A 19,021-nucleotide genomic window follows, 5' to 3' on the forward strand; every position below is an offset into this window, starting at 1 on the left:
CATTTTCCACTGGGCCCTGTAGCCAGTCCAGGTTAGAGGGACCACGGGGAGGGGGGTGGGGGGGAGAGAGGATTTAGAAGTGAAATGGAAAGGGAAGCAGAGACCACCTCACCGAGGGAGTCCTTGAAGTCATGGCAAGGAGCTGGACCTTACTTCACACACAAGGGAAATCTTTGACAGATTTGAGGAGAAGGAGCAATGCGATCTTACTTACATTTTCAGGATCTGCCAGCGGAGCCTGGCTGGCTCAGTCCATAGAGCATGTAACTCCTGTGACCCTTGATCTCAGGGTTGTGAGTTCAAGCCCCACACTGGGTGTAGAGCTTACTTAAAAAATAATAATAATAAAAATAAATAAATAAATAAATAAATAAATAAATAAATAAATAAATAAGATCCATCATTGCCTGTGTAAAGTACAGATTGTAAGGGGGCAAGGGTGGAAGTGGAAATCAAATAAGCTGCCAGTACAGTAAACTCCAGGATGACCATCTGGACTAAGATGATGGCAGTAGAGACAGAGAGAAGGCAATGTAAGATGTGTTTTGAAGAAGAATGGGCAAGAATATAAGGGATGAGATGTTGAGGATGAGGAAAAGGGTGGAATCAAGAGTGAGTTCCAGAGGCTACCAGCTGGCTAAGTCAGTAGAGCATGTGACTTTTGATCTCGGGGTCATGAGTTTGAGCCCCACCTCATCAGGTACAGAGATTGTTTACAAAAAATGACTTCTGGGTTCCTGGTTTGAGTAAGTAGGTGGAATGTGGAATCATTTGCTGAAACTGGGAAGGTTGTGTGATTGGTGGACAAATTTGGGAGGGTATCAAGTGTTGCTCTTTTGTTTATTTAAAGATTTTATTGGGATGCCTGGCTGGCTCAGCGGTTGAGTGTCTGCCTTTGGCTCAGGGTGTGATCCTGGGGACCTGGGATCGAGTTCCGCATCAGGTTCCCTGTATGGAGCCTGCTTCTCCCTCTGCCTGTGTCTCTGCCTCTCTCTGTGTGTCTCTCATGAATAAATAAATAAAATCTTTAAAACAACAACAAAAACAAAAAATATTTTATTATTATTTTTATTTTTTTAAAAAATTTATATATTTTATTCAAAGATAGAGGGAGACTGAGAGGCAGAGACACAGGCAGAGGGAGAAGCAGGCTCCATGCAGGGAGCCTGACATGGGACTCAATCCCAGGTCCCCAGGATCACACCCCAGGCTGCAGGTGGCGCCAAACCGCTGCGCCACTGGGGCTGCCCAGATTTTATTATTCTTAAAAAAATATTTTGTTTTTATTTATTTGTCAGAGAGAGAGAGTGAGTGCACAAGAAGGGGGAGCTGCAGGCAGAGAGAGAAGCAGGCTTCTCGCTGAGCAAGGAGCCCAATGCAGGACTCATTCATAGGACCCTGGGATCATGACCTGAGCAGAAGACAGATGCTTAATGGACTAAACCACCCAGGCATCCTAAAGATTTTATTTTTAAGTAAGTAATCTCTACACCCAACATGGGGCTCGAAGCCACAGCCCTGGTATCAAGAGTCACACACTCTGCTGACTGAGCCAGCCAGGCGCCCCAAGAGTTGCACTCTAGACATGCTAGTCTGAGATACTCAGAATTTAAGTGGAGATGAAGAAAAATCAATTCTCTATGTGGATCTTGACTTTAGAGGAGAGTCTTAAAACGGGATCAGACTAACACGGGAGTGTTTATTAAAAATGCAAACTGTGGTGCTCCATTCCAGTTCTGCCAAATCAAAATAATACCCCGCCCCCAAACATGATTCTGATGTTCATGAAAATTTGAAGCCAACTGTTCTAAGAATTTCTACAAGGCAAGGGGCCAAGGCATCCTCCTTCCCTCTGCAGATTTTTTAGGCTGAGTGATTAAACAATCACTTAGTGAGACTTACTGAATATTTAACCTAGGGATTACCTGTGCTAGGACATTTAGGAAGAATGACCTGTGACCTCCAGGACCGCCCAGTGACCTCCAGGACCTTCCCCTCAGTCCTGAGGGGGTAGACAGACATTAGGTAGAATTATTAATGTCCACCGGTCAGGTGTAGGGATAGGAAGGAGCCTATAAGAAGCACAGTGTGCGGGGTGCCTGGGTGGTGCAGTCTGTTGGACACCTGACTCTTGGTTTCCACTTGGATCATGATCTCAGGGCTGTGATCTCAGAGTTGTGGGATTGAGCCCTGCATCGAGCCCTGCCTGGGGCTCCGCATTCACCATGGAGTATGCTTAAGACTCTGCCCCTCTTTCCTGCTCCTGCATATGGATGAATGCTTGCTCTTTCTCTCAAATAAATAAATCTGGGGGAGAAAAAGCACAATGTGGGTTCAGAGGTGCAACTCCAAAGAGTTTATTCCCCTCTCCTTGACAGGGGAAGATGTAATAGAAGATGTTGAGGATCTGAAATAGATTTTTTTCCTATTTTTTCTTCTCTCTTTATTTTTGTTTATTTTTTCCACATATCAGCATAAAAATTTTACCTAGATACTTCAGTGTAATATCTTCCAAATCTTCCCCCTTTTTAAAGAATCTTATTTGTCTTTTTTTTTTAAGATTTATTTATTTATGATAGACATAGAGAGAGAGAGAGAGAGGCAGAGACACAGGAGGACGGAGAAGCAGGCTCCATGCCAGGAGCCCGATGCAGGACTCGATCCCGGGACTCGATCCCGGGACTCCAGGATCGCACCCTGGGCCAAAGGCAGGGGCCAAACCGCTGCGCCACCCAGGGATCCCCTTATTTGTCTTTTTTTAAAACTTGGGGGATCCCTGGGTGGCGCAGCGGTTTGGCGCCTGCCTTTGGCCCAGGGCGCGATCCTGGAGACCCGGGATCGAGTCCCATGTCGGGCTCCCGGTGCATGGAGCCTGCTTCTCCCTCTCCCTCTGCCTATGTCTCTGCCTCTCTCTCTCTCTCTCTGTGACTATCATAAATAAATAAAAATTTTAAAAAATTAAAAAAAATAAAAAAAATAAAAAAATAAAAAATAAAACTTGGCTTTCCCTCTCCTTTCCCCCCAACCATCTACAACCAAGTTTGTATTCATCCATTTTTTTAATGCTCATATAATTGTATACACACACATATAAAGGTATATGGAATATTTGGTTGGTAGTTTTAAAGACAATCGCTACAGCTCTGATTTTTTTTAAAAGACTGCATAATATGCCATTGTCACCATTTGTTCAACCATTCACTGTTTGGCATTCACTCTGTTTCCAGTGTCTTTGCAACTAATGCTACACTGAGCATCCTTGTATGCTTGTTGCTATGTGTCGGTGATTGTATTTCCGCGGGATAAATTCCCAAGAGTGGAATTGCTCAGTTAAAGAAGGGTTTTTTATTGTAATAGATGTTGCCGGGTTACTCTCCAGAGAGGATGCATCACCTCCTTTGCTCAATAATATCCAATGATACAAGAGAGTGCACCTTTCTCCATAATCCTGCCAGGAAGTGGGGTCTTTGCTCCTTTTAATTTTGGCTAGTCTGGTGATTATAAAGTGACAACTTATTGTTACTTGTTGTTTCATTTCCCTCTGTACTATGAATCTGAGTCTTTTAAAAATTACTGTTTTTCCGAGAATTGCCTATTCATGACCTTGCCATTTTTCTACCATGTTGTCTTTTTCTTGTGGATTTGTAAAATCTTTTTGCATAGTAGAGCTGTTAACCCATGATTTGCCATTTGTATTATGAATTTTTTTCCTAAATCTACCATTTACCTGTGTTTATGTTCTATTTTCCCATCCAGTAAACATTTTAACTTTGTTTCCCGCTTTACTGTGATGTAATTGATATATCACATTGTATAATTTTAAGGTATGCAGCATGATAATTTGACATACATATAATTACACAATGATCATTTTAACTTTTACACAGTCAAATATTTGTTTTTCTGTTACAGCTTCTGATTTTCAATCTTGGTTAATATTTTCTTACTCTTACATCATATATGCAGGCTCCTAGATTTTCATACAAGATTTTATGGGTTTTTTTTTTTAGATATAATAGACATATAACTATAAATTTAAGGTGTCCAATGTGTTGGCTTGATATATATAATTAATATGATTAGTACAGTAATGTTAGCTAACACCCTAACATAGCACATATTTATCATTTCTTTTTGAGTTGAGAACAGTTAAGATTTAATCTTTTAGCAACTTGGTAGTTTATATAACACAGTATTATTGACTACAGTAACTATTTTGTGCATGAGAGCTCCAGAACTTATCTACTAGCTATGACCTGAATTTATTGTTTACATTTAAAATTTTAATCCGGGGCACCTGGATGGCTCAGTGGTTGAGTGTCTGCCTTTGGCTCAGGTCATGATCCCAAGGTCCTGGGATCAAGTCTTACATCCGCCTCCACACAGGGAGCCTGCTTTTCCCTCTGCCTATGTTTCGGCCTCTCTCTGTGTGTCTCTCATGAACAAATAAATAAAATCTTTAAAAATAAAATAAAATTTTAATCCATCTAAAGTTTATTGTTGCATTTAAGATAAAACTTTTATTTGCTTTCATTTGGAAAGCCTACGATTGCAAAATCAATTATATATTTTTCCCAATCAATTAAACCACTCATTATGTTATATATTAGAATTTCAGGGGCAGCCTGGTGGCTCAGCAGTTTAGCACCGCCTTCAGCCCAGGGCCTGGTCTTGGAGACCTGGGATCGAGTCCCATGTCGGGCTCCCTGCATGGAGCCTGCTTCTTCCTCTGCCTGTGTGTCTCTGTGTCTCTCATGAATAAATAAAATCTTAAAAAAAAAAAAAAGAATTTCATATATTTGGGACTTATATTTGGATTCTCTATTCCGTTCTGATCGATTTGTCAATACCCATATCAATGCGTTGTCACTTTAATTATGGTCTTCATGGTTTGTTCTCACACTTGGTAAGGCAAGTACTTCTTCACTGTTCTTTCTCATACTTTTCTGGGCACTCATTATCATATATAAAGTTTAAGAACATTGTAACCAGTTCAAAAAAAATTTTTTTAAGATTTTTTTTTGGGCAGGGTTCCCTGGGTGGCGCAGCGGTTTGGCGCCTGCCTTTGGCCCAGGGCGCGATCCTGGAGACCCGGGATCGAATCCCACATCGGGCTCCTGGTGCATGGAGCCTGCTTCTCCCTCTGCTTATGTCTCTGCCTCTCTCTCTCTCTCTCTCTCTGTGACTATCATAATAAATAAATAAATAAATAAATAAATAAATAAGATTTTATTTTGGGCAGCCCGGGTAGCTCAGCGGTTTAGCACCACTTTCAGCCCAGAGCTTGATCCTGGAGTCCCAGGATCAAGTTTCACGTCAGGCTCCTTGCATGGAGCCTGCTTCTCCCTCTGCCTATGTCTCTGCCTCCCTCTCTCTCTGTGTCTCTCATGAATAAATAAATAAAATCTTAAAAAAAAAGATTTTATTTAAAAAACTCCACCTAGGAGTCTAAATAAATAAATAAAATCTTTATTTTTAATTTTTTAAAAGATTTTATTTATTTATTTATTCATGAGAGACACACAGAGAGAGGCATAGACACACAGGCAGAGGGAGAAGCAGGCTCCATGCAGGGAGCCAGACGAGGGACAGCTGAGCCGAAGGTAGATGCTCAACCACAGAACCACCCAGGCGTCCCCCGCCCCCAATTTTTTTTTTTTGAGCCGAGGACTGTTGGTTAGGAGAGCGACTGAAAGCCAGAGCATCTCAAAAGGTGGTACAGCAAGTGCAAAGACTAATCAGGCAAGAAACGCTGGACTCGAAACCGGAGTTTGGTAGGTATCGCCTTTAGCAGGGGACCCAAGGGGAGAAGGGACGGGGGGGGAGGGGAGGTTGTTTGCTGCGTCCAGTTTCGGCCTTTGGATCGCGCCTAACTTGGGGCGTCGCGCTCTCACTCCCTAGTGCCAGTTAGGTCCCGGGCGACCAGGAAATGTGCCAACAGCTCCTAGGGCTGCTATGGATATGTGTGTGCTGCCCCCTCCCGACGCGATGCGGTAGTGCAGCCTTGAGCCTCCCCGCCCGCTCCTGGGGGATCTCAGACCCTGGGTGTCCAAGCCCAAGCAGCCTCCAGCTCTGCGGAGCACGTCCTTTAGCGCCAACAAGGGCTTAATGAAGCAGTTTCGGGGAGGAGTCTTCAACTGCATCCCCAAATGCCTGGTCAGAATCAGAAACTACTTCAAACTTCCTAAACCTGAATTTCTCCCGTCCTTGCCACACCTGCTGATTTGCCAGGATTTGGAGCCTCTGGTCCGGGCTATTCCTGCCTTTCTGGAGACGATCATCTAGTGTGGGAGCCAATAAATCAATAATGCCAATAAATCAATGCATAAATTTATTTGATAAGTGAACAATGCAATAGAAGCCCCAAGGTGCTGCCCGTGATCAGGAGACGTCTACTTCTGGAATAGAAGGCTCTGCAGGGGTTCCGGGGAGGAAAAGAGCTGGTGGAAGAAATGGATTTGGAGCCCATCCTTGGAGAACGCTCCAGTTGGGATCAGCAGGGAAGGAGAATATATACCAGCAGAAGGAATGAGGAGGACGGTGGGATTTCTACTTCTAGTAATGATGGGCTGTTATTTGGACCAACGTTCCCACTGAAAGCAACTGCAAATGCTTTACAAAAGACTTTTTAAATCTCCTTAACAATATCACAAATAGGGCAGCCCCGGTGGCGCAGCGGTTTAGCGCCGCCTGCAGCCCGGGGCGTGATCTTGGAGACCCTGGATCGAGTCCCAGGTCAGGCTCTCTGCATGGAGCCTGCTTCTCCCCCTGCCTGTGTCTCTGCCCCCGCCCCCGTCTCTATGAATAAATAAATAAAATCTTTTAAAAAAACAATATCACAAATATGTGACAAGAGAGCTATACATTTCCAGGGCAAAGCCTAAGGGAAAGTGGGATTCCCAGAAAGGCACTGGAATATAGGACAGAGGTAACCCAGAATGCAGAAAAGAGAGGCAGAGAAAGAAAAGAAGTTGAGAGACATGAAGGATACATTGAGACTGCCTGACATAGTTGAGTCAGAGTCCTAGAAGGAAACTACAACAGAATGTGGCAAGGGCAAGATTTGGAAGATAATGGTTAAAAATTTTCCAATACTGTTGAGGCATCCATCCACGAGCTCTGGACGCCCAGAGAGTCCCATGCAAGATAAATAAAATAGAATCCATATGTAGATATATTACAATGAGACTTTAGAATGACAGATATAGAAAGAAACTATTTTTTAAAAAGATTTTATTTATTTATTTGAGAGAGCAAAAGAGAGAGAGCATGGGCGTGCATGAGCGGTGAGGAGGGGCAGAGGAAGAAGCGGACTCACCAATGAGCAGGGAGCCTGTGAACTGAGCCACCCAGGTGCCCCTAGAAAGAAAATCTAAATCACCAGCAGTAATGGAAATTAGAATACAGTAGAATGATATCCTGAACATGCTGAAAGAAAATTTCTGGGGGTGCCTGAGTGACTTAGTTGGTTAAAGCATCTGCCTTCGGCTCCAGTTGTGATTCCAGGATTCTAGGATCCAGCCCCAAATTGGGGTTCCTGCTCAGCAGGGAGTCTGCTTCTCTCTCTGCCCCTCCCTCCTACTTGTGCTCTCTCTCTCTCTCTCAAATAAGTAAGTAAGTAAATAAATAAATATATAAATAAGATCTTTAAAAATGAAAAAAATTCTGGGGTACTTGTCTGGCTCATTTGGTAAAACATGCAACTCTTGATCTTAGGATTGTGAGCTTGATTCCCACATTGGGCATAGAGTTTACGTAAAAAAAAAAATAACTTCTGACCTAGAGTTCAGGAGTAAATTTTCAAACAAGTGAAAACTAAGAGTTTGCCATTAGCAAACTTAGAGCTTCACTAAAGGAAGCTCTAAAAGAAATTCTGAGGGATGCAATTGAGACAGAAAGGTCTGAGAGGCAGGAAAGAATGAATGCTTGCATGTAAATACTTGGAACAGCATTATTCATAATAACCAAGGGTAAAAACAACCCAAATGTCCATTAGCTGATAAATACATAAATTATGTTCTGTCGGGGATCCCTGGGTGGATCAGCAGTTTACCATCTGCCTTCAGCCCACAGTGTGATCCTGGGGTCCTGGGATCGAGCCCCGCATTGGGCTCCCTGTATGAAGCCTGCTTCTCCCTCTGCCTGTGTCTGTGCCTCTCTCTCTCTCTGTCTGTCTCTCATGAACAAATAGGTAAAAACTTTTAAAAAATAATAAATTGTGTTCTGTCCATACAATGGAATCAGTCACAAAAAGAATTAAGTATTGATACATGTTCAGACATGATGAACCTTGAAAACATATTCAGGGCAGCCTGGGTGGCTCAGCGGTTTAGCGCCGCCTCCGGCCCAGGGCGTGATCCTGGAGACCCAGGGTCGAGTACCATGTCGGGCTCCCTGCATGGGGCCTGCTTCTCCCTCTGCCTGTGTCTCTGCTTCTCTCTGTGTCTTTCTCGTGAATAAATAAATAAAGTCTTTTAAAAAAATAAGAAAGAAAACATATTCGATGAAAGAAGCCAAACACAAAGAGCCACATATTCTGTGGTTCCATTTATATGAAATGTTCAGAATAGGCAAATCCATGGACATGGACAGAAGGTAGATTTGTGGTTGACAGGGGCTACAGGAAGAAAAAAATGGCGAGTGGCCCTAATGAGTAGAGGATTTCTTTTTGGGGTGATGAAAATATTACAGAATTAGTGGTGATGGTTGTACAACTGTGTAATATACTAAAGACCACTGAATTGTACACTTAAAATGGTGAATGAGGGGTGCCTGGGTGGCCGATCGGTTAAGCGCCTGACTTCTGCTCAAGTCATGATCTCAGGGTCCTGGGATAGCTCTGCATCAGGCTCCATGCTCAGGGCTCAGTCTGCTTGTCCTTCTCCCTCTGCTCCTCCCCATGCTCTCTCTCTCTCTCTCTCTCTTTCAAATAAATAAATATCTTTTTTTTTTAAGGAAGTGAAAAGAGGGATCCCTCTTTTCACTTCCTTGGCGCAGGGTGGCGCAGCGGTTTAGCGCCTGCCTTTGGCCCAGGGCGCAATCCTGGAGACCCGGGATCGGGTCCCACGTCGGGCTCCCGGTGCATGGAGCCCGCTTCTCCCTCTGCCTATGTCTCTGCCTCTCTCTCTCTCTCTCTGTGTGACTATCATAAATAAGTAAAAATTAAAAAAAAAAAAAAAAAGGAAGTGAAAAGATCTGTACATACATAAATCTAAACAAGCATTGACTATGTAAATAATAATAATAATTCCCATGGAGGTTAAAAGAGAGAATTAAAATGTACAATATAAATGATAAATGAGGTTAAAGTGCTCTATGGTCCAGGATAAAGGTAAATAAAGGTATTAACTTTGGACTTTGATGCACATTATATTTCTTAGAGTATAGGCCCAAACAACATGCCCTGTATATAAATATGGAATGTAATTTGTAGCATAATCACTAAAGGAATAGAAACAAAGGCATAGAAATGACAATAAGGACCAGTTGGCCCATCTGGGGATCCAGTCAAATCTATTCACAGTGAGACCTGGCTGCCTGAGATTAGTGTTACCAGATGAAGCAGATAGAGATTAGAAGAATCACAAACAGGACCTCAAGAGTTGTCTGATTCACCCCACTCTTTCACACACCATCTCTGTCATTTATCAGGTTGGCTCCTCCTAGAACCAGGCATGGTGCTAGGTGCTAGGTGGTGCAGAGTCTCTGCTTTCATGGGACCATGTGGCCCGTTAGGGTGGCTGGGTATGTGACCCAGAGCCCACCCCACGGGGACTGGCGGGTCAGACTGAGGAGCTCAGCATTGATGCCACGAACCAGGGAAAGTCATTGAAAAGTTTTCAGGAGGGCATGGCGTGATCCTTCCACCTGCTGAGCAGAATGGACTGGAAGGAGATGGGAGTGGAAGCAGAGAAAAGAAAAGAAAGACAAGGTGGCTGGAGCATGGTGGGCAGATATGAAAGAGTAAAGGGAGACATCTGGATGTGAGGGTGTGAGAAGAGAGGAGTCCAGGAAACTGAGAGGTGGAGGTCTCAGGACTTGCCAGGGTCCTCACAGAGCAGGGGGCTGAGCCAAGGCTGGGACCAAACCAGGGTCTTTCCACCACACTGTTTGAGACAAGCCCACTCCCAAGTGGAAATACAGGCAAAGGAGAACCAGACAGTCTGGAGCCGGGAGGCCTAGATCTGTCATCTTCCACCTGTATGTGATGGTTAAACTGGGGAAAGTGTATGGGACCAGGACACGAACCTGGGCACAACGCCCGAGTTAGCGCATGGCAATGAGACCAGCGAAGAGCAGAGCAGTTGGCTGCTAGCAGAGCCGCTCACAGACCACCTGCTTCAACACTGTCTTATCCTGGGCCTTCCCTTAACCTCTCCAAGACTTAGCTTCTGTGATGGACAGCTTCTCAGATGTCCCCACCTCCCTACACTCACCCCCTTGTGTGATCCTCTCCCTTGTTTCTGGATACAACCCACAACTTGTGTCTAACTCTAAAATACGTCAAAAGGGATGTGAGATGTCACCCCCATGATTAATTAAATCATATAAGACAAAAAAAAATCATATAAGACAACTTTTTGCTAGTCAACCCACTCTGGAGATGCTCTTTGCTGGCTTGGTGAAGCAAATGGTCATGTTAGGTGTGATGATGAGTGTGATGTGTCAGCTCAGCAAGGCTATATAATACAGTTACTAGATCACATGCGCATCTACGTGTTGCTATGGAGATAAATTGTAGATGTGGTTAATATCTACAAGGAGTTGACTTTATAAGTAAAGATTATTCTCGGTAATGTGGGTGGGCCTCATCCAATCGGTTGGAAATCCTTAAAAATGAAACTGAAGTTTCCCCAAAGAATAAAGAAGAAATTCTACCTCAAGACTACAGCATCAGCTCCTCTCTGGGAGTTTCCAGTTTGCCAGTCTGCCCTATGGATTTCAGACTTGCTAGCCCCCACAATTATGTAAGCCAAATTCTTGGAATAAAGATCTTTACACACACACACATATACACACACTTCCTACTGGTGCTATTTTTCTAGAAGACACTAACTGATACAGTGGGAAAGCCCATGTGGAAAGAAACTGCCTTCAGCCAACAGCCAGCAAGAAGCTGAGCCCATCAATCCTGTACCCTGGAGGAAATAGATTTTGCCAACAATCTGATTGAATTTGGAAACAGTCTCTTCTCCAGTTAAACCTCTAGATAAGAAAACAACTCAGAAGATATCTTGACTGCTGCCTTGTGAGACCTTGACCAATAAACCATGTCTGGACCTCTAGCCCATTGAAACTATGAAATAGTAAATATGTGTCGTTTCAAGCCATGAAGTTTGCAGCAGCAATTTTTAAAAAAAGATTTTATTTATTTATTCATGAGAGTAAATGAATATTCATGAGACACACACACACACACACACACACACACACACACACACACAGAGGGAAGGGGGTTGCTGAGACCTAGGTAGAGGCGGAAGCAGGCTCCCTGTGGGGAGCCCGATGCTACTGGGACTCAATCCCAGGACCCCAGGGTCATGACGTAAGCCAAAGGCAGACGCTCAACTGCTGAGCCACCCAGGTGTCCCCAATTTGTTATACAGCAACAGAAAACTGATCACTTCCCCATCTGTAAAAGGGGTAAATATTAGTGGTCATCTCATGGGGCCATTGTGGAGCTTCGGAGAGATGATCCAACAGTATGCTTAGTACAGTGCCTGGCATACATTTAGTGCACAACAAATCAATAAATGTTAGCTCTAATTTTTCTGGGATTATTTAGCATGGTCAAAGAATCAGAAACAGAACTAGGAATGTCCAGATTCCTGAAGCACTCAGACTCACCATACCTCACATAAGTGGGAGAAGAGCCTTGATTATTTCAGAGAAGCAGTAGATAACATGATGGTTCAGTGCACACACACCCCAGTATCATAGTGCCCAGTTCAGTCTGGCTCTGCCATCTGTCAGCTGTGTCAAAGAACAGCATCTGGCACATAGTAGGGCTAGATAAGTATTAGCCGCAATAGTAATAACAATATCACTATGATTTTGTCATTGTGATGATTTTATTATTATTACTATCACCCTTTTTTAAAAAAGATTTTATTTATTTATTTATGAGAGAGAGAGAGAAGTAGAGGCACAGGCAGAGGGAGAAGCAGACTCCATGCAGGGAGCCTGACGTGGGACTCGATCCTGGGACCCCAGGATCACGCCCTGGGCGGAAGGCAGGCACTAAACCGGAGAGACACCCAGGCGTCCCTACTATCACCATTATTATATTTGTCTCTAACTCCTAGCCCTAGAAATTAATATAGTGTACATTTATACAAACTGAGCAAATAAAGAATGGGTAGGAACCCACACTTCAGAGATTCAGAGGCTGCTTATTTTGAACACACTTCCTACGTCCTTGTCAAGGGATTCCCATTGTATGATCTCTTGGGGGCGTCTGGGGGTCAGGAAGGACTGCATCTACTACAGAATTGGCGGCACAGGGCAGCCCTGGTGGCTCAGTGGTTTAGTGCCGCCTTCAGCCCAGGGCGTGATCTTGGAGACGGGGGAGGGGTGGGGGGGAGTCCCACATCGGGCTCCCTGCATGGAGCCTGCTTCTCCCTCTCTCTGTGTGTGTCTCTCATGAATAAAAAAATAAAATCTTAAAAAAAAAAAAAAAAAAAAAAGGCGGCACAGTTTTGTCACCCCTTCCCCTAACTTCCAGGATCCTTCACTCTTGCTGCGGCCCCAGGTCCCTAAATCCAGCAGAGGGCGCTGTGGCCTCAAAATGCAGCCCGCAGCCGGTTCCCGCTCCCCTCTCCTAGAGGCCGGACGCTAGAGAGGAAGGGTACCCGCAGCGGGGGGGGCCTGACTCCAATCAGACCATTTGTCCTAACTAGTCCCTTTCTCCAAGCACTCAGCAAACTCCCTATCACCCACCGCTGGCGGGTTTTCCAAACCTCATCCTGTTCTTTGAAGGCTCCAGAGCTCTAGACTTCCCTTCTTTGAACCCCAGAAACTGCATTTCAGCAATGAATCATAAGGGCCTTCTGCTGCTCTGTTACTGTTTCCAAATTCCATGGCAGCACAGCTATAAACCTCCGTCTGGCCCTCTGAGGAGCCTTCTGCCAGCCACCCACAGCCTTCTCTTCTCCTGTCCTGTTCCAACTTCTCCAGACAAAACTCACACCCCACCCAGCTTACTTCTGCTTCAGTCGGCTGCAGGGGAAAGGACTATTTCTTTCATTCAGTCTTTCAGCTAACCACTGTTTTGGGCCAAGGTTAGCATCACGCAGAGACGAAGACAGCCAACCTTTATCAAGCACCCGCTACTATGTGCCAGATATTGTCCTAAGCACTTCACATGCTCTTCACAATACCCCTATGATGCTTCTTAGACCCATTTTACAGATGAGACAATTGAGGCATATGAGTGGCAAAGGGACATATCCTAAGGTCATACAAAGCTAGCATTCAAACAAACCCAAGCTATCTGGTTCCAACAACTGTTGGAATAACCAGCATGTTCTTTTTTTTTTTTTAAGATTTTATTTATTTATTCATGAGAGATACACAGAGAGAGGCAGAAACAGACAGAGAAAGAAGCAGACTCCATGCAGGGAGCCCGATGTGGGACTCAATCCCCGGACCGTGGGATCACGCCCTGGGCCAAAGGCAGACACTCAACCGCCGAGCCACCCAGGCGTCCCGGAACCAGCATGTTCTTAAACAGCATGCTATCTGGACTTTACGTACAGACATGGGACTCCATCCCTAATCTTTAAATTTTTTTTTTTTTAAATTTTTATTTATTTATGATAGTCACAGAGAGAGAGAGAGAGAGAGGCAGAGGGAGAAGCAGGCTCCATGCACCGGGAGCCCGACGTGGGATTCGATCCAGGGTCTCCAGGATCGCGCCCTGGGCCAAAGGCAGGCGCCAAACCGCTGCGCCACCCAGGGATCCCCATCCCTAATCTTTAGAACTTCACTGTCCAATATGGTAACCACTAACTACATGACTATGGAGCACATGCCTAATCTAAATAGAGATGTGCTGTAAGTGTAAAATACATACTGCATTCCAAAGACTTTGGTTGAAAAAAAAAAAAGTAGCATTAGCAGGGAACCTGGCTGGCTCAGTTGGAAGAGCATGCAATTCTTGATCTTGGGGATGTGAGTTCAGGCCCCAAGTTGGGTATAGAGATTACTCAAAAACAAAATCTTAAAAACAAAACAAGACAAAAAAAATCTTAAAAACAAAACAATACACACACACATATATAAAATATTGATTACATGTAGAAGTGATATTTTTGATATATTGAGTTAAATAAAATATATCATCAAAATTAACATCACCTGTTTCTTTTTACGTTTTTTTAAAGATTTTATTTACTTGTTCATGAAAGACACACACACACACACACATACACAGAGGCAGAGACACACACACACAGAGAGAGAGAGAGAGAGAGAGAGAGAGAGGCAGAGACACAGGGAGAGGGAGAAGCAGGCTCCATGCAGGGAGCCCGATGTAAGACTGGATCCCAGGACTCCAGGACCACGCCCTGGGCTGAAGGCAGGCACTAAACAGCTGAGCCATCCAGAGATCCCTCTTTTTACTTTTTAACATGTAGGTTACTACTAGAACATTTAAAATGGCATAGGCGGCTCACCTTTTATTTCTGTAGGGCAGAGTCCTAGGAGCTTTAAGCCCAGTGGAAAGACAGATAGACAGGATCTCAAATAATTCTAAAACAAGAGAAAAATGTGGTGTGTGTTCTAAGGAGTGAGATCAAGGTGGCACAGGAGCCCAGGGAAGCTTTCAGAATGGAGTCAGAATTCCAGAGGTCTGCAGGCATTCCACCCCGGAGAGAGAAGCAGTAAGGACAGCAGATGCCAAAGCCGAAGAGCAGAGGGAACCCCGAGTCAGCCAGGGAGGCGGGACATCTAGCACTCCTGGGAGGAGCAGAGGGAGCCAAAGGCTGGTGCACCTCAGACTTCGGGGTGGGAGGTGGGGGCTCTGACTGTGGGGGCAGGATGGAGCTCCAGGAACCTAAGGCTGGGGAGGGCCCTAGGGACTGGGGAACAGGCCAGCTCAGGCTCCAGCAGGGATGGGGAGGCGGAAGGGGGGCGGGCAGTGAGGGGAGGGTCAGCCCTCGTCCTCCCTACGGCTCCCTGAGGGGAGTGTGATGACCAAACTCCTCAGAGGAGGTTGCTGTGGGAGGATAACTTTTGAGGATCATTTCCTGCCTCTGGCTCACGACTGCTTCCTGCCCAGAGCTCCCAACACTTGACCCCCATTCAATTCTTTCCTCCCAGGGGAGGTGGGTGGCCAGGCCGGCCTCACGTGCTCCGCAGGTCCAGAGACCCAAGCACCTCCGCAGCTGAAGGAGGCAGGATCCCAGGTGTCCAGAGGCTTAGCCTCCCCCAACCCCTCGGAGGATCTGGACTCCAGGTGTCATAGTGAAACTTCTGGACAGATTTTGGGGGAGCCAACCCTGCCTCCCTCCCCTGGGGAGAGGACTCAGCTTTCCTATCTTTTGGCCTGTTTACCCCTCTGGGCCTCTCAGCTCTGGGTGAGAACTCCAAACTCTTCTTCATTTATAGGGCATGCTTTTTCCCCCACACAGAAGTTGGGCATCTCTAAAGGGAAGGGGGGCAGTTTACGGGCAGATTCCACAGGAAATAATCCTGTGATTCCTTCCCTAGAGCCACCTGGAGTCTCCCATCTGCAGTTTCCTGGCTTGTTGTGACGTGAGACAGGCTCCCAGGATGTGACTTCCGGGAGTCCACTGAAGGGTGGTAAAAGGGGCCAGACCTTTCTTTCTTACTTCCCAAGTCTAAACCACGCCCTCCTCACATTTGTGTGGGGAGTGTCATCTCAATACTTAAAATAGGCTGAGATCCAAAAAAAACAACCCAGGTCATTTCAGCTTAAACCTCTGCCTCTAACTATTGGCAGCTTAACCTCTGCCCCATCCTATTGTTCTCATAAGTCCTGGAGACCCCTAGAAGACCATCACACCATCCAGGGATCTTGGACTCCTCCCAAAAAGCTGCACTGAGAGCTGAGATGAGCCCAGGGGAGACTGAGTCCCTTTACCTGGCCTTGTCCCTTGATCACTAGCTGAACCACAGAGTGGGACATTTCGTCGCACCCTCCACATACCCTTTAGAGCGGGGACAGAATTTCCATAGAATGTGGGGGTCTCCTCTTCCGAGGATGTTCAGTCGGGGTCCAAGCGGAAATCAAGACCCTGTGGGAAGGACAGGCCTTGAGTGCAGACCCTGCTGGAGATCCCCGCAACCCGGAGCCCCCTCTGTGCCTCGGGCGCCCCCTGGTGGCAACAGAGGGAGACCACAGGAGACCAGGACAGAAGGCAGGGCGGACCCTGGAGGAAACTCCTACCCCGAGCCCACCCTCCACCCGGCCCTGACGCCAGGAGTGGATTTGTGTGCAGCCTAAAAAGGGCCCTGGAATTCTTTCTCCTTTTTCATTTTCCAGGCTGCACCGTCCTCCCGCCGCCTGCTGGAGCCGGAGCCGGGCGCTAGGTCCCCAGCCCTACCCTGCGGCGCCCTGAATGAAGAGGGAGCCCACACTGCAGCAGCAAGGGGCAGGTCGGCCAGGGGAGACGCCCCCCCCTCCCTCAGCACCCCGTGCCCTACACCACCACCAGCTCAGCGCCTCCCTGTCCTAGAAACCTTCTCTTCCTTCCCTCTCGCCCCTCCTACTGATCCAAACGCTAAGCCTGATTCGTAGAGGAGGAGGGAAGGGGCAGGGGAGGGTGTCCTCCGGCCAGTGCAGCCCCCGTCCGCCCCAGGCCGCCCCCGGTTTGGCCCCTCTGGGTGCTGGGTCCTGCGGGGGACGCTCAGGAAGCCTGCGGACCAGCCCGAGAGCTGGGGGTGGGGCAGGGGGGAGGGGTGGGGGAGGGGAGGCTGGAGGGGAAGGGAGCCCAGGCGTGGAGGCCGGGTTTGGGAGGTGAGGGGCTCGTCCCCCTCAGCCCCGTGGGTTGCAAAGAATTGCTAATTGCAACTAAACGAGGCCCGGGTGTGGGGGAAGGGGCAGCCGCTCGGCTGTCAGGGGCTACCGCCTCTTTGAGTGCCCGGGTAAGGCCAGGCCAGCCTGCTCTTCTCATGTAAAGCAGCTTTTTGTCTGGGGGAGCCAGGGCTGGGGCCAGGGGCTGGGGAAGGGGCCCAAGCCATTAGCAAGCTTCTTGTTCCCCAGAAAGGGAGCAGGGCGAGGATGGCTCCTCGGAGTAAGGACACCCCCTCCTCCTCCACTGCCGAGCTCTTTATGGTGGGGCGTGATGGGGTGCTGCCCAGCAGGAGGGGGTGGGCCTGGGATCCCAGCACCCCCCTTGCGGGCCTGTGGGAAAAAACTGAGCACAAAGAAGGGGGCTGGCCCGGCTGAGTTGGGAGACAGGGCAGCTCTGATCCGGGGATGCCCTGAGCTGGAAGTACCCATGGCTGGAGCCCCTTCCCAGAAAATGGGCCCGGGAGCCACGCCGACCTTATCTGCTCAGTTGCGCCCTGTTTGGGACTTCTTCATCCACTTTGCCAACCTTCTGAATGTTTTGTACTGCGGGGAGTGGGAAATGTCTTGCCTGAGCCCAACCAAGGAGGAGAAGGAATCAGACCTCTGGAGAAATCCTCTAAACATAGGAACCCTGGGGCCAAGTAACCTTTTAAAGACCCGACAGCCTTGCCTTCTAATTTGGATGCGCCATTTTATGAGCCTCTATAAACTTGGATGAGAAATTATGTAGCCTTATTGAGCCTCAGTTTTCTCATCCATAAAATGGGGGCAACAGTACTGTGCTCTTAAAGTTCTTGTGAAGATAGAGACATGCAAAGTACCCCGGCAGGGCAGTACCTGGTTCTCAGTGGGTCCCTCCCCTTCCTGGGAACATCTGACCTTTAATACATGCATGCTCCAGGGATAATGAGGTCTGGCTACTTCACATTTGTAGAGCACTTTACAATTTCCAGAATGCATGTGTCAGCTCTCAGACAGTAACTAACTCGAAGTGGGACAGGTCTTTGCCCCTCCCCCCATCCACATTGGACTGGTGGAGAAAGTGTTGATAGAAGTCAGATCCCCCAACAAACCCCACTCCTCCCACCCCACAGTGTGGTCTTAGAGATCCCAACTCAGATTAGACAATAGAGCCCAGGGCCAGAGTACAACTAGTCCTGGCTGTCCAGGCCCCTGCCCAGGGTCTGGGTTACACAGCTTGCCTTGGTGGCCACCTGGGCTCTTTCTCTAAACCCATGCTCCAGTGGAAACTTAGGACCATGTGGGTCCCCCTCGTTCTGTTCCACCCTGGGGCCCCTGAGAAGCAGAGAGGTGCTCCCCTCCCAGCTGGGGAACCTCTGAGATGGAGAATAGCAGGGAGACTGTGGGCTGAAACTGCTGGGTGGTCAGTTCTTTCCCTCCTTCCTCTTCTGACTAGAAGTGTGCTGGTTCATCCAGGAGTGTTGCCTTCCCTTTCTCCCTCCCTTTATTTTGGGGACCCATGGTGTCTCCTCGTCCCAGGGTGTTGCCCTAGCTGGAGCCCTATTCTCCTAGCACCTCATCCAGGTGGAGAGTACTGACCCCTGCCTGCCAGACACCCAGGGGATTCTGATCCCAGAGGGCCTGCGGCCAAGGGGCCCTGGCTTTGGGCCAGTGCCTTTCTCACTGCCTGGCTCCCTCCCCACAGGCCCCTAATCCCTCTCACCCAGCAGGAAGCCCTTAAGCTGCCTTTTCAGTGGCCTTCCCCAGCCCGCTGTGGGCTCTGTGCCTTTCTATACCACCCTTGGCAGGAGCTGTGTTATACAAGCTGGAGGGAGCGCCCCCGCAAAGAGGTCATCTGCCTATGGCAGCTTCCAGCTCCAGCAGCCTCTCCTCCCTGATCACCTCCTTGGGGTTTCCCCCATCTAATACACCACCTGGGCATCCATGGGCACTGACAGCCCTGGCTGACTCACATCAAAGCCCCGGCCTGGGTCCAGGTGGGGGTAGGGATGCTAGGGGAAG

At 47.4% G+C, this 19,021-nt stretch overlaps 1 protein-coding gene across 3 annotated transcripts in view; it reads left to right on the forward strand.

Annotated features, from left to right (window-relative positions):
• LOC140606855 (uncharacterized) overlaps positions 1-19,021 on the forward strand; it is a 32,385-nt gene that overhangs the window by 10,575 nt on the left and 2,789 nt on the right. For 2 of the 3 annotated variants that reach the window (XM_072780872.1, XM_072780871.1), the window contains exon 2: positions 16,508-16,620. In XM_072780872.1, coding sequence (XP_072636973.1) covers positions 16,508-16,620 — 113 coding nt within the window. Of the gene's footprint in view, positions 1-15,711; positions 15,805-16,507; positions 16,621-19,021 lie in introns of those variants that run through there. The other variant, XR_012009071.1, reaches the window with a different exon arrangement.

The sequence above is a fragment of the Canis lupus genome, chromosome 16 (genome assembly GCF_048164855.1).
Source record: "Canis lupus baileyi chromosome 16, mCanLup2.hap1, whole genome shotgun sequence".
Lineage (NCBI taxonomy): Eukaryota > Metazoa > Chordata > Mammalia > Carnivora > Canidae > Canis > Canis lupus.